The 15,876-nt window shown below is 36.5% G+C and overlaps 1 protein-coding gene across 3 annotated transcripts in view; it reads left to right on the plus strand.

The window, feature by feature from the left end:
• Window positions 1–12,215, plus strand: part of Nrg (Neuroglian) — a 52,617-nt gene extending 40,402 nt beyond the window's left edge. For 2 of the 3 annotated variants that reach the window (XM_090103235.1, XM_090103236.1), the window contains exons 14-16: window positions 542–746; window positions 6,063–6,160; window positions 6,416–6,601. In XM_090103235.1, the coding sequence (XP_089959361.1) occupies window positions 542–746; window positions 6,063–6,160; window positions 6,416–6,525 (413 nt within the window). In that variant the 3' untranslated portion in view covers window positions 6,526–6,601. Of the gene's footprint in view, window positions 1–541; window positions 747–6,062; window positions 6,161–6,415; window positions 6,602–8,157 lie in introns of those variants that run through there. The other variant, XM_090103237.1, reaches the window with a different exon arrangement.
• Window positions 12,216–15,876: the final 3,661 nt, after the last annotated feature.

The raw sequence follows: 15,876 nt of genomic DNA on the forward strand, positions 1-15,876 counted from the left end.
CCTTTTTTATTTTTAATCAAAGAATTATAATATTTTAATGTGATATTTGGTTCGTGTTCATTTTGTCTGATTTGGAGAAAAAAAATCTTACTTGCTATAAAAATATGTGTGTAAGTTTCATGTTACGTTTTTTAATTAAGTTCAATTGTGTTTGTATTCATCGTTCTATGGTCTTCGAATCTTACCAGAATCTAATGAATTTTATTTATTCATTCATTAGATTCTGGTTATCGAATGGTAATAATATGCCATGAGTGTTATCAAATGTAAATTTGCTAAAATGTGATTTGTAAATTGCAACTACACACATGGTTCACTTTTGCATTCTTGTTTAGTGAGGACGTAATTATTGAACGTGGTTCTCGTATTGTTGACTTATCGTACTAAAGTTACAACTGATGTGCGTCTTACTCATATCGTACCTTCACATGTATTCTCCTTGAACTAGTAAGCCTAATTATTGTGCGTCGTTCTCGTATCGTTTGTTGCTTGAACTATATCAAGGACACAAGTAACGTGCGCCGTTCTCGTATCGTGTCAGACCCGGTGATAATGCGCGAGGAGGCGATGGCGACGGCGGGCTGGTTCATCGGCGTGATGGTGGCGCTGGCGTTCCTCGTGCTGGTGCTGGTGGCGGTGTGCGTGGCGCGCCGCAACCGGGGCGGCAAGTACGACGTGCACGACCGCGAGCTGGCGCACGGCCGCACCGACTACCCGGACGCGGGCTTCCACGAGTACACGCACCCGTGAGTGTAGCGCGGTACATGTGTACACAACACAGCAACAAGCATGCACCCATGAGTACACGCACACACATATAAAAACGGGTAGCAATAAAACGAGTGACTGTAAATTACAGTTCTAAGTGTCAAAATTAATTAATTTGGGTTATAGAATTACTAAGTGAGCGACTGACTTCGAGTGACGAGAAATCAACAGAACAGCAACTTACAAACATTAATTTGAGTTACTTAAAATACAAAATGAGCAGCTTCATAATATTTGAGCGACCTAATATTTGTTTGAGTGTCAACGTTACGTCCTGCATTTTTTTCAATATTTGGCAAATGTATTTTTTATACTGAGCGGCATTTTATCTTAAATGAAGTGTTTCGAATACATAAACCACTTTGAAAAATACACTAATGAGCAGAGTATAATGAGCTCACATTTAAAAAATAAAAATAATATGAAATAACTATTTGAAGAAACACTATTCTATTAGTTGAGCATGAGCAATTTTATTATTGAAATCTAAGGGTAATTATTAAATAAAACAATGAACTCCGTAAAAATAAAGTAATATGCATGCACGAAATGCGACCATTTTTGTTTGTTTTTTAAAAGCGATTCGCTTCTGGCACTCGCCGGCCGCTGCCGCGGCACGCTCGCTTTGCTCGCTCGGCTCGTGCGTTGTTTATTAAAGTCTAACCTAACCTAACCTAACTGTTTTCTATTGAAAAAAACATTCGCTTCTGGTATTCGCCGGCGCTACCGCGGCACTAACTTAAAATATTCTGAATTTTTAATGTTTTATGGACTCTCTAAGATATTTTATACGATCTGGCCAAATGTCGATGACCAAATCGACACGATAACGACGATCAAACTATGTTGGCCATTTCATGAAATGAGCAAATCTACGATATGGCCACGACACATACATATCTATTGAAAAATTCGGGACAGTCGCACGATCCTTTTTGCCAGTCGATTCGTCGCCCCGCCCCCATTCGAATTCGCGCGCATTTAAAATCTGTAGTTTTCATTAAAAAAGCGTATCAAAATAAAAAACATAAGCCCTCAAATAGAATATCAGTAACCAATAATCATTAATAAAGCAGCTTACAAAACTTTGCTCAAAGTGAACTTTTTAGTAGTTCGCTAAGTATAACCTCACTTAGAAAAATCGAATCTATCTTAATATTGAAGTTGCCCTCTCTGTATTTCCAGTCGCTCACTTAGTAATGAAGTCGCTCGGATAAAATTTTAATATCTGAAATGGATTTATCACAATCCACTTTTTGTAAGCTCGTTCTGGATCTTAATACTATTATAAAGGCGAAAGTTTGTATGGATGTATGGATGTATGGAGGTATGGATGTATGGATGTATGGATGTTTGTTACTCTTTCACGTAAAAACTACTGAACCGATTACAATGAAATTTAGCACACATATAGAGGGTAACTTGGATTAACACATAGGATAGGTTTTATCCCGGAAATCCCACGGGAACGGGAACTATGCGGGTTTTCCTTTGAAAACGCGGGCGAAGCCGCGGGCGGAAATCTAGTTTTATTATAAATCAATATTCGTCGTCAGTTTAGTTAATTTTTCGCTTAGTCAAATTCATACCGCTCAAGTTATTAAAACAGTATGTCATCATCAGTCGCAAAGTTTTTTTTTGTTCGCTCGTTTTATAATTCCCCTATAAAAACACACATACATCTAAACGTACCCGTAAGTACACGCACAAGATGAAAACGATAATTAACTAGTACGCACATTATTCATAGACCCATTAAGACTATTGATACTGACCTTTTTACACAATCATTAAACAACATAGCGTGGAATGATTTACTGTTACTGGAAGATGTAAATGACCTAGTGGCTACTTTGACTGGTATTGTGTTATCTCTTTTTGATTGTCATGCACCAAAAAAGATAATACATATAAGAGAGAAACACTATCCATGGATTACCTACAACATGAAAAAAATCATGAAGTGTCGCGATGAAGCCCATATAAAAGCGCGGAAGACGAAGCTTAGTGCGGATAAAGACACCTACCTTGAATTAAAGCATTATGTAAGGCTCGCTATTCACAGGGAAAAGAAGGCATATTTTGACACATATATCAACAATAATATTCATCGACCAGCGATAATGTGGAAACATATTAAAGAGCAAGTTCAAATTAACACAAAAAAAGAAACCATTTTACCATCCCACATTAACAACCCAGTCGATATCAACAGTCACTTTCTAAATATTCCTGGTACCACACAAGTGGACCAGTCTACCCTAACTTTTTATCAATCTCGTAGATTCAATAGCTCTGTGTTTAAATTCAAGCTTGTCGATGAGAATATTGTCCTTAAAACTGTGAATGAGATCAAATCTCAAGCTGTAGGTGTTGATGATATCTCGTTAGATATGTTTCTCCTCACATTGCCTCAGTCCTTACCTACATTGACCCATATCATAAATAGATCTTTCCAGACGAACACGTTTCCACATTTATGGCGACAGGCACTAGTTTATCCTGTGCCTAAAAACAAAACTCCAGATAGCCTGAAAGATCTGCGGCCTATTAGTGTACTTCCTTGTTTGTCAAAAGTCATAGAAAAGATTGTTCATAAACAATTAATGGAATATCTGGAACTACATAATATCTTACCTGAGCACCAGTCCGGCTTTAGGAAGCATAGGGGAACAGCTACGGCTCTGATGGACGTTGTTGATAACATGTTGTGTGCACAGGAAGATGGAAGGGGCACAATCATGTTATTATTAGATTATTCTCGTGCCTTTGACACAATTGACATCGCCCTACTGCTCTCCAAGCTTGTATATTATGGGTTGGGTGATAATTGCGTTAAATGGTTTGAAAGTTACCTGAGCAATCGAACACAAACTGTTTCTGTCTTAAATGAAGACGGAACTAGATCATATTCTAATACCAGTATCGTCACGAGAGGGGTTCCTCAGGGTTCAATCTTAGGCCCTCTTTTATTCATATTGTACAGTGCAGATGTTGTCAAAATCATAAAGAACTGCAACTATCAAATTTATGCTGATGACATCCAACTCTACTGCTCATTTCATCCTAATGAAACCCTTGAGGCAATTAACAAAGTCAATTCCGATTTGAATGACATTAACTTATGGTCTGAACGCAATTGTTTAATTCTGAACCCATCCAAGACAAAGTTTATGATATTAGGCAATCCAAAAATAATCAATAGAATTAATCAATTTGACATAAATGTATTAATTAATAATAGGAAACTTGACCGCGTACACGAAGCTCGTAATTTAGGAATAATTTTTGACGAGAACTTAAGATTCGAGAAACATATAAATACCATTATTTCCAACTGCTTTTATCGACTTAAGACTCTGTATAGAATACGAAAATATATTGACACTTCTCTCCGTATTCGACTTTGTGACGCGCTTGTACTATCCAAGTTTCATTATGCTGACACAATGTACGGACCTAGATTGCTCTCACGGACAAAAGCAGCAATTCAACGTGTACAAAATGCTTGTGCACGTTATTGCTGGAATATACCGCCTCGAACTCATGTTAGTCCATATATTCAAAGTGCTAGGATATTAAATATGGAAGCTCGAAGGCGCTTACATTTTGCCACTCTTCTTTTCGGTGTCATGCAAACCAAAGTTCCATCATACCTATACCAAAAACTTGCCTGGATGGGTGAGCGCAGTGCCCTAAGCTATCAAACAAGATCAGCATTTCAAAAGCTGGCCATACCTAGACACCACTCCGCAGGGTTCAAGGGAAGTTTCCGATACAGTGCCACCAAGTGTTGGAATAATCTTCCACCACCACTACGTAATTTGCGCAATAAGGAAAATTTTCGACGCAAATATCGAAATCACTTACTTTTAAACCCTCCATAGGGGACTTGGTGGCGCTGTGTAACTCCCTTTTGTAAATATGTCATTTGTATTGTGTATGTCTAAGTAAAATAAAAAAGGTGATGTTTTGAGTTTAAGTTTATTTATTTTCAATTGTTTTTCTTCGTAAGTGTTTGATGTTTTGATTGTATGATTTGCTTTGTTTCTCCTTTGGTTTTATTTATTCTGTTTTATTTTTGTATCTTTTATTCGTTTTGTTTTCATTACTTTATTTTTTTTATTATTTTTATCTCTTTTAGGTTTAAGGTGTAATGTATTTTTTCATTATTTTATTGTTCAGTGTGTGATTGTCAACTCCAAATGTCATAAGGGGCCACTGAAAATCAGTGGTGCGAATGGTCCATCTCATCATTCGTGCCAGATACTGAGTGGTCCCTTTTGTCAACAGAGAAATGTTCAATACCTATTATTAACATATGCTTTTCTTATATTTTATTACTATTGTTATCTCTTATTTTTGCTTTGAATGTTACTTTTGTTTTTATTTTTTAATCTTGTATTGTATGTTTTTGTGTGCTGTTGACAATAAATGTTTTTATTATTATTATGTTTCTCAGTTCCATAATACTCGGGTACCACCAGAAGGACGGTACCCGGATCTTTGGAAGGCTTACGTGGGGACACGGATCCAACACGCAGAGGCCCTTTCGAGAATTTTAATGTGTTGTGGGACACCAGCCGCAGCCTGCCCATGACTGCACTATAGAGATACAGCCCTAGGCAGTCCGCGGCCGATGTAGGACTATTGCAAGATAAGGGAATAAAATAAACTGGGCTATGGAATGGGATGTTAATGGACCGGAATTAAGGACTATGGAAGACTATGGCACCTGCCTTTCTACTAAGATATAGCAAAAAATTTTTGGCAGGTGGTGACTCGCCCTCTCACTGTATGGGCCCCCGAAATAAGTCGCTGCAATAGTGCGACAAGGGGGCAACATATTGTGAGCAGCTAAGGGTGGAGAGGCGTCCCTGGACTTTAAACTACGATCACGCGCTCCCTGAGGGTCCAGCATCACGTGCCCACTCGCCACTTACGCTTCGCATCCACCCTTCGAGCTAAAAGCTCTCGCGACTCCACTCTGGCCGGCCGGTTAAGGCAAGCCAGAGGTGGGGGTCCTGTCCTCGTCAGGCTTCACTCCGACCGGCCGGTGAAGGCGAGCCGGAGATGAAGACAGGGGCCTCCCCCGGGAGCACTCGGTTCCCGCGGGGTCGCTACTCCCCGACACCCCGCCACAAGGTGTCCTGCGGGTTGACTGATTGCACGGGTGGAATATCTATTATCACGTAGACAATAGATATTCCAACCGTGGGCGATGGGGTCGTCACATCCCTACGCCCTTATTATTATTATTATTAGTAATAACTTTAAATACGCTATCTTTTCAGATTGGACAGTAAATCCCGTCACTCGATGAGCAGCGGCACCAAGCCGGGCCCTGAGAGCGACACCGACTCCATGGCGGAGTATGGCGAAGGAGAAACAGGTATGCAGTACCGCTAATTAGAGCTAGCTAATTTCTATTTGTTCCCTTTTTTATTTTTTTTGTAATGTCTCATTTAAACAAGCTATAGAACATTTTTTTGTTGCCTGTATTTAATTTCATTTTACAATCCTGCTAAAAAATACATATTCGTGTAATCATTTTATTTTGCATGTAGTTTTTTATTTTTGTTATCTTTGTGACATCCACGGCATGTATGTGCGTGTGTCTGTATGTCTGTACGCATGCCCATTGCAGCCGGCATGAACGAGGACGGTTCGTTCATCGGGCAGTACGGGCGCAAGCGGCGGCCGCCCGCGGCCAGCCAGCAGGACTCGGCCTCGCAAGCCTTCGCCACGCTCGTGTAGCACCACCTTTATCCCACACACCCCCGTTCCATTTTCGAACCTTTGCCTATAGTCTTGTTGCAAAAAAAAAAACAAACTGTCAACTTTTTGAACTACGAACTATCGTTGTCTTTTCGCGCGTATGATTATGTCAAATTGGGATTAGGGAAAATTTAATTTAGAAATTTTGTTTAGATACATAATGCTCGAGTGCTATTTTTTAGTTATTGTTTAGATCTTAGATGCGAAATTGAAAATTATTTTTACTTCGTGCAATGTATGACGTAGTTCAAAGTTGAGTATAAATTTCAAACCGTATGGCGTAGTTTGCTAGTGTCAAGGCATTACATTAAAAAATCACACTACAAAAAAAAGCGGCCGCCGTTCTTATTGGTCCGTTTAAAATGATTAAAATCGCCCGCCGAAATTCAAAAATTTTCTTCAGAAAATATTGGTTGTGTTCGAATCTCCTTGCATTGGAATCTATCGAATCGCGAAACACGGGCGTCCTGTCGTTGAACTATTTCAAAAATAGTTTTATTGACCTCACGTATCCTTGTTTTCGCGAAACAATGCTATTTAAGTTTATAATTAAGTACACATTTAAATATAATTAGGTTGTAAAAAAGATATTATTAGTTGTAATGAGTGTGACGCAGTGAATGTTTATTAATATGAAAATTTTATTTTTTGTAGCACGAGCTTTGTGTTGAGTTTATGGTTTGCATTTAATTGTAGAGTAGGATAGATAGATAGACGTGTCCTGTTTCCGTCCTTGTCTCCCTTCCCCGTTGCCAACGCACGAGCTGCTATTTCATTTCTTTTTATTTGTGTGAGGTATGTTTTTGTTGTTTCTCTATTTTTATATTGCTATGTCGCATTTATTTTTTATGCCTTATTAATTTTTCATTGTCATTCACATGTTATTTTGTCATTGGAAATATGCAAAAAGTATATTAATTTTGTATGTTGTGTATCTACATGAAAAATCCCTCCCTAATTTTTATAATTTAACTGCTAGCCGCTTCAAGAGATGACTTAATAAAAATTTTAACTGTTATATGAAGTGTTGAGGCATATATTTCGCGGTTGTTTAATCGCGAAATATAAGTGATTTAAATTTTAATTAATAAACTCATTTCGATATTCAAGTCTAAACAAGGCTCTGCCGAATTTTTAGACGATATTATTTTCCCATTTTACTCCTATAATGATAAAGATGGTAGGTAACATAATAATGCAAACGTGGAAGGATTGCAGCCTAACAATAACAGATGAATCGTGTCTTACTCGCACACGTCTGCAGATCGTATCATTTTACTAAGTCCTTTGTATATTATAATGTCTTGTTTTTGACGTGATAACGTTTTTAAAATCGTTTTAGTCGGGTGACATGTTCAGAAACTTGTGTCACACCAAAACCTCACGAGCGCGATCGCAGGTATAACGAGATAGAGACGGACCGATCTCCCGTCTCATCTCGAGCGCTGCCACCAATAAGACGTTATCACGTAAACATCTCGATCGTAAACCTTTACTTACGTACATTACAAACAACCAATTTTTTTTTAATGAAAAAAATACATTATGTAGTCTATTTTTTCTGGGAAACAAATAAATTATGTGCCTATCTAATATAAATATTAATAATATTGCAGGTCGTTTCACGGAGGACGGTTCGTTCATCGGCCAGTACGTGCCGGGCGCGCGCGTGCTGCCCCCCCCGCCCGCCCCGCCCGCACCGCAGGCACACCCACCCACCTATGTGTAGACATACATACATACAGCCCCCTTATGTGTGGATAGTGAATACGTGATACTGGTTTAGATTTGATTTCAAGATGGAACAAAAATATGCGAATACGGTACCCGCATATAAGATCTAGGATACGATAGCGTAAGGATTTGAAGGGTAGTTATTACAATATCACAATAATTTATACAACTATAAGTAAGTGTACCTATGCCCCTCAAATTACTAGCGTCAAGAAGACATGTATCAACAGTGAACACAAACAAATAGGTACTCAGATATAAGGGGGTCTAAACAACGTGGGGTTTTGTTTGGTTTGCGGGTAGCTATTTCTTGTGGCCTGTGCACACTTGGCTCACCGCCTTAATTCTAAACAAAGTGTACGGCAGCTTCATAGGCCACACGATATTATAATTTAAAATTTATCATTTATATTCAAATTTTCTCACCTTATTTTTAGTTGAAATTTATTAGTTCACGGGCCGGTAGTGTAAGATTATAAATGAGCCTACTCGAATTTTTATTTTGGCCCGAATTTCATTTGGCTGCAATAGTCGAATTTAGTGAAACGCATTGACATATAGATTTGTTTTGTGAGACTGATTTTATGTAATACGATTATGTATAATGTGACAGTCCGATTTTGACGATTTAGAAAAGTACTTTTTTTTTTTTTGTAAGATATGGTGCATCGGAGACAAGACAGATGATTTCGCTATGTCTTTCTATCATAAATTTTTAAGTAAAACCTAACCGTTACATTGAAATACTAAATAAGTACAAGTTGTACGAAATTTTTATGCTCATTTTTCGCAATCGCTTCAAGTCAAGCATTTGTCTGCTTTGACTCCGATGTTCCATATCAATGACATTGAATTATTATTATTTAAACTTTCTCGTAATTTTTCATCTCAATCAGTGAAGTGAAGGGGTTTATTATTGGATTCGTAGGTTAATATCTGGCTCGATATCAATTAAATAAGATAGGATGTTAGGCAAGCAGATAAAGGACTCGCCAGACAGCGAAACAAAAGCGTGGTACTGTGTGAATATCTACTTAAATGCTGTTTTTTAATACACTAACTCAACGCTTCGCCACGCCTTCGCTTCGCTATCTGTCCGCGCCCTTAAGCTATTTTTGTCACGGAATTAAGAATGTAAATTTTTTAGCTCTGGTCGCCGGTGGTCAAAGTTCGCTTTATTTCGTCATTTTAATGTAATATAAAGAAAAATATGGCGGATAAGTCAATTTTTAATAAAAATCTTATGAGAAAATTCTATTTATCGGTCGAAATTATTTTTGATATCGTAATCATATCTATACCAAATAATGGACCACGGAGTGTATTTATTTTGTACGACCCTTTCAAATATTCTTCTATATTTCGGTAAGAAAAAGCTTATTTCAAGACATATCTTTAAGTTTTACTTTCATTTTTTATAAATCGTATTCGTAGCACGGTATTTTAATTCTCCCTTGTTGCGATTACATACATCGATATATTTTTATAATATAAAGTTTCAGTCAGACGAATAATCGAAGCGTATTCGACGATTTATATATTTTTGTATCCACGCTCAAATCACCATAGGTCTTAAACACCAAATTAATATACACCAATGAAGATTAAAGAAATTATACGAAATATTTACTGATCGCTACGAGAATATTTAATTGGCGAATTATTTTAATAAATGTAGAGTCGATATAGATGACGGTAAACTGCGGGCAGTGTGACTCTATGAGCGATAAAGCGCTTTGACCGCCGGCCCTCTTTGGTGCTTTGCGGAATGATGGGAAGAGTGGCGATCATGTGATTGTACTTTACATGTAATGTACACGCATATGTCGGTCAATTCGAAACGTGCGAGGGTTCGGAAGTCCCCAGAAAGTCGCCTTTCTGAACGAAAGTTGGGAAAAATTCGAGAAAAACACTATTATGATATCGCGTAGAATCTCAGCAACGATCGGACGCTCTCTACCCTATATTTTTATAGAAGCGACCGCCGCGTTGTGACGTCACGGCGGAAATTATCTACTAGTGATATTAAGGCTTTTTGTATTCACTATTTAATATAATATTATCTGACTTCGTGAAGTGTGCACCTCACATATTACCAGTTGACGAGTTGATGTTTTCAAATTTCTAGACGAGATAAAGACGTAGCGTTGCCGGTTAAATTTCAAGTTTAAATCTCAGTAGCTTTACCGATGTTCAATATTTCCTATGAATAAGGTTGTACGCTCATACAATTCCTACAATATTGCTGTTTCAATTTTGGAATTTTTCGTCATTATTACATAGTGTAGTTAGGATTGAAACGTGGCAATCGTCTTTATCTTGTACGAAACGATTGTAAGTGTTAGATATAAGGCTAAGAGTTCGTGTTAACTAATGTTAGGCAGCTAACGCGTCGCTTCGCATCTCTTATTTATTAATCTTATACCTTTCAATGTTATATATTTATTAATTGTCACGTATTATTTATTAACGCCTGAAAGGTGTCGGGTCCTATAAAACATTCCACGCGGTTTAACCATGTTGATTTTACATATGTATTTATTTTTCAATTATCTGTGCGCGTCAGTCAGATGTAATCTGTAACGTTTTAAAAACTTAAAGACTGACGTATATACTGCCGATACTCTTGTGGCATTCGCTGACGTCATCGCTGCATACACAGTCAGTGGAAAAAATAAGTCTCATAATTATTGTATTGCCCTTATTGAATATTATTTGCAAGCACCACTATTGTTCTCTTTTAGAGCTTATATATAACCATTTGTACCTTATATATTGCATTATATTTAATGGCACTGTTATCGTAACCCCTTTGAGTTGTTTGTTAAGGAGTCTTTATCACGTCTATTGTCTAGTAAGAATTTAATATTATATAATAGGGTTTGTACACAGAGGTGCTTTTTGCAGCAACATGGCGCCCGGTATCGCACGAGCAATCTACACTAGACTAAAAATGTTATGAAAAAGTAACACAACATGACATTTTGCTGCAAAAAGTAGCCGTGTGTACGAACCTTTAATATTTAATTAATATTGTAGATGAGCCTTGTTCGAACGCGTTTTGTCGCTTTTTATAATCACATGTTAGTTATTAAAAGATTCATTCGAATTTGTTAGCATTCAAAATGGAAATTGTTAATCACACGATGAAAATTACGGTGATATTTATCACTGCCTTTCCCATAAGAAGTTTATTGTATGTGTTCATTTTATATTTTACCTATCTATAACCCGTTAGTCGACACTTGCCTTGTGAGAATTGATAATTTAAGTTTATAGAGTATGTTTATCTCCAGTAACAATCTCACATAAATCTAATGCACAATTATTGCATTTATCTCTGAAAGTCACAAGTGAACCTCGTTATTATTCTGATTCTCTTCGATTACGGTATATAATATTTATTGAAGCAAGTGTAACATGTATATTATCGGTAGATCTGACGTTTAAAATGTATATGTAATAGTTGAGAGGTTTTGATGTCATAGCTAAAATACTGTTAAGTAATCTATATTTATTGTAATCCAGTAGGCGGTTTGATGTGCGGTATATTTGACCAGTAAATGTAAAAATGAACGCTCCTTTTGATTATCTATGTAACGTAAAACAAGTCACAGATACAAAAATTGTGTGATGAAAAAAAATGGCGATGTACACTGCCCTTTGCAAATTAGGTCGCTTTTATTTGAATTGAAACAAAAAAGAAGCGTTTATTTAGTAATTTGAAACATAACCGACATCAGGGGTGACCTGTTTATAATAGTTTGCATTTATATTATTATAATGTAACATGACAAATTGTTCTTGAATATGCAAGATTTTGTTCACGAATTAAATATAATTTTACATTTTGTTTCGCATTAAGTGACGGTAATTTATTGTAACTACGATGGATATTTTTTTATGTTGCATAGAAAATAAATTTTAAGAAATTATATGTTGTTTCTTTTATTCCCCTCTGCCCTTATAATTATTAGTGATTGAAATATTCCGGAAAGGGCTCTACCTTCATAGTCATATTGTATTGGATATGATAAGACAAAAGCTAATGAATAAATCGTACATACAATAGATGTCTACATAGTGTGTGTGTGTCGAATTTGCGCTGCAGAAATGCAATTCAGCATTTTTTGTGTCTCAGGGCTTGTATAAAGCTGTCTCTGTACTATTTATTTAACTCTTGTGGCGTGGCATCGAGAAAGTCGAACCGAAATTCGGTCGCATGTGATACGGTTTTTTTTAATTGATATTTATTCAAGAGGAAGTTTTTAGTATGTCATTTATTAGATTTTAGATAAAGCGCACGAAGCCACGCGCGGAAAGCCAGTTTATTAAAAAACATAAAATGAAAAAACTAGTCGTCGCATAGTAAGAATATCTACAAATAGGTTAGGAGTAGTAAAGTAAGGCAAAATGTTTTTTTTTTTAAAGAATATCAAAAGATCATAACTTACAGAACATTAAAAAAAAACAGAAATGTTTTGAAATCCATGTACACTTTTATTGATAGGTTTGTGGTACCTTTTACCAGATACTTGAATGTAGATGATACAAAATCTGATAAAGAATAGAAGATAATAGATATGCTTACTCACAAGTAGGTATTATGTGTATCGAAAGGTACAAAAATATTTTCTACATTAATATGAAAACTATGGTCTTGGCCGGTTTTTCTGAAAAGAAAAGTAACTAGGTATATTCAACAAAATAAATTATTTTGATATTAAGATAATTATTTATTTGAATTTTGAAACAAGTGGTCCGCGGCGTCCTGGGTTCGAATGTGATACGTTTTAGAGCCTATAGCAATCAGGGACACGATTATACCCAATAATGACATACCTAATTTCTGAAATCGGTCCAGTAGTTACTGAGATTAGCGCATCTAACTAACACGCTTTATATTAAGTACAGTACGTATTGGTAGGTTCCATATTATTATAGAAAATAATGTAAAGGTACTACGAAGTGGGCACGGGTCAGAAAAAAATATAATAATAGTCCATAATTTAAGTTGCGAGCGTCAAGTCGCTCTCCAAACGATAATCACTGAAAAGTGAAAACCATCGCTGCAGAAATTTCCTGCCAGATGTCACACTGATTGCTGATGTTAGGAATTTTTAGCATCACCTATAGAAGTATTTTTGTAGTACCAATCTGTTAAGATACTTTCTTTCAAGTTTCAAGTGAAGAAAGCATTTGCACTTTAGGGTGCTTTTCCCTAGTATAATAGAGTCATTGGCTTTTCCACCAATAATGTGCGAGGATGTGTAGCGAGGGATATGTGCGAGTAATGGGTGCGACTTGCGAGACCGTATGTTTATTAGTTTCAGTAGCAATTTAGAGTACTTAATAGAAATAGAAGACATTTCAAAGCTTCGCATCGGACATTTTCCCCACATAGCGTTGGTGGAAACCCCCACACATTTTCACAGGACAGCTAGACATCCTCGCACGATAAATTTCCTTCGCAGTTCGCACATTATAGGCTGCATTTTTCAGAAAATTTCAATTATTTCGTCAAAGTAACTAGCTTTAGTGTAAATGTAAACGTAAGTTTATAAATAACTGCTTAGTTACTGGCCTACAGTCAGTGTAAATAAAATCGGTACAGCCGTTTCATCCAAAAGGAAGAGAAAGACTGACAAAAATAACGAAATATGAGGTGGGATGAATTTGCTTCTGATAAAAGCATGCGATAATTATTTTCAATTTTGTTATTAGTTTGTGTTAGATATTTAGTATGTACATACCTAATTCGATGTAGAGAGTATTCAAACATGTATGGTGACCTTGCGTTTGGTATTTAGGGCTGAGTTTTAGATTATGAAATTGATTCAATTGGTGAGATATTTTGTTAAGGAAAAATAAAACTACAATGCTTTCATCAAATGTGGACATTTAATCATTAAAAAAATTGCATTTTCATACAATCGGGGCGAGTAACAACAAATATTAATTAGCCATGGTTAAAGGATTGTCTTGCTTATTAATTAAAACAATTTTATAATAATTTTTAATAGCACACATGCGAAAGTTTGTGAGTATGTATATGATATACTAAATACATTTCCGTCTGTTCGGCGTCTTTTTAAGAAAAACCCGCATAGTTCCCGTTCCTGTGGGACTTCGGGACAAAAAGTAGCCTATGTCTTATTCTGGGGCTTCAGCTACTTACATACGAAATTTCATTGTAATCGGTTCAGTAATATTTACGTGAAAGAATAACAAACATCCATCCTCACAAACTTTCGCATTTATAACGATAACGAACGATTTATAACGCGTCGGATGTAGGATGAATTTTGATATTTTTGGTTTTATGGCATTCAAATTATTCAAAATGCTTTATAAATATAAATTTATAAAGAATAGAAAAAATTCGGTCACTCTGGCGGGTCACGGGTAGCTGAGTTGGTCAAGCATCCGCCCCGGATTGGCGTGAAAGGATGCGGGTTCGATTCCCACCTCGTAATCGATTTTTTTTCTATTCTTTATAAATTTATAAGATGTAGTTATGTTGTTACTCATTCACGGGAAACCTCTGACGGATTTTGAAAATAGGTACTTGGCAGTGGCTAAAGAAAATAGAAATACTTACGTTATAACTAAATCTGTGGAAATAGGTCCTTACTTTTGCCCGCGGTCGCGGGTTCCTCAGCCGGTGAAACGCGCGGAACACCACATAGCTAGTTTACTACACATATACTTATTTATCAAATAGTTCTAGATTTTATTCAACTCTACCTAATCTAAGTTCAACAGCACTATAGCCAAAATTTTATAGAGAAAATCACGCTTTAATTGTGGTTAAGATTGTGGCCAAGCGCTCCCCTAGTGTACAATAAAAAAAACCTTTTTATACCTACGACAAAGCATCATTTTCTTTTCGCTTACAAAAAAACATTAATGAAAACCGCTGCACATATGGGTGACTGCTAACTGGTAGTTACATGTGCTTAAAATGCTGCTGGAGCCTGGAATTAGCATTGAGCCACAGAATACTTAATAGTATTGAACTTTGAAGTATGGTAAGTATCATAAATCAAAGTCTATCATAAACCCCCATCCCATCTATCTCCTACTACAGAAACATATAAGTTTCTGCTGGTTCAGGGTGGTTGCCGGTTTGTTTAAATCCACCTAAAGAGCCAAGTGCGGTTTGTGCAAATATCGTAATAAAAAAATTGGACAATCATGTTTATACTCTAAAATAGTGACGGAACCCATTATGAATTTCCCAATTATAACTCCGAAAGCTACTTAGTAAGAGTCAAGACATAAAAAAATTGCATAAACAAAAATGGATGCCATTTATCATTCCACTATAGTAATTATGACCCGAAATGCCGGGCATTAGACACGGGGAATCCTATCCCAACCTCAAACCAATACTTTTTGTTCCAGAAACAAAGGCTGGCTTACTTTGCAAATGTTTTTATTATAGCTATTGTCCTTTTGAAATATCGTTGATCATGTAAGGCCTGGATTAAATGCAACTAATCTAGTCTCTAAGTCAACGTGTTAGGTCTCATTTTACTAAAACATATGTTAGATGAAGTTTGCTTTTTCAATGGGCTTTCAATGTATGGGCAG

Source organism: Colias eurytheme, chromosome 6 (assembly GCF_061535395.1).
Source record: "Colias eurytheme isolate Ceu_HAF_F1 chromosome 6, ilColEury1 Martin Lab GWU primary, whole genome shotgun sequence".
Lineage (NCBI taxonomy): Eukaryota > Metazoa > Arthropoda > Insecta > Lepidoptera > Pieridae > Colias > Colias eurytheme.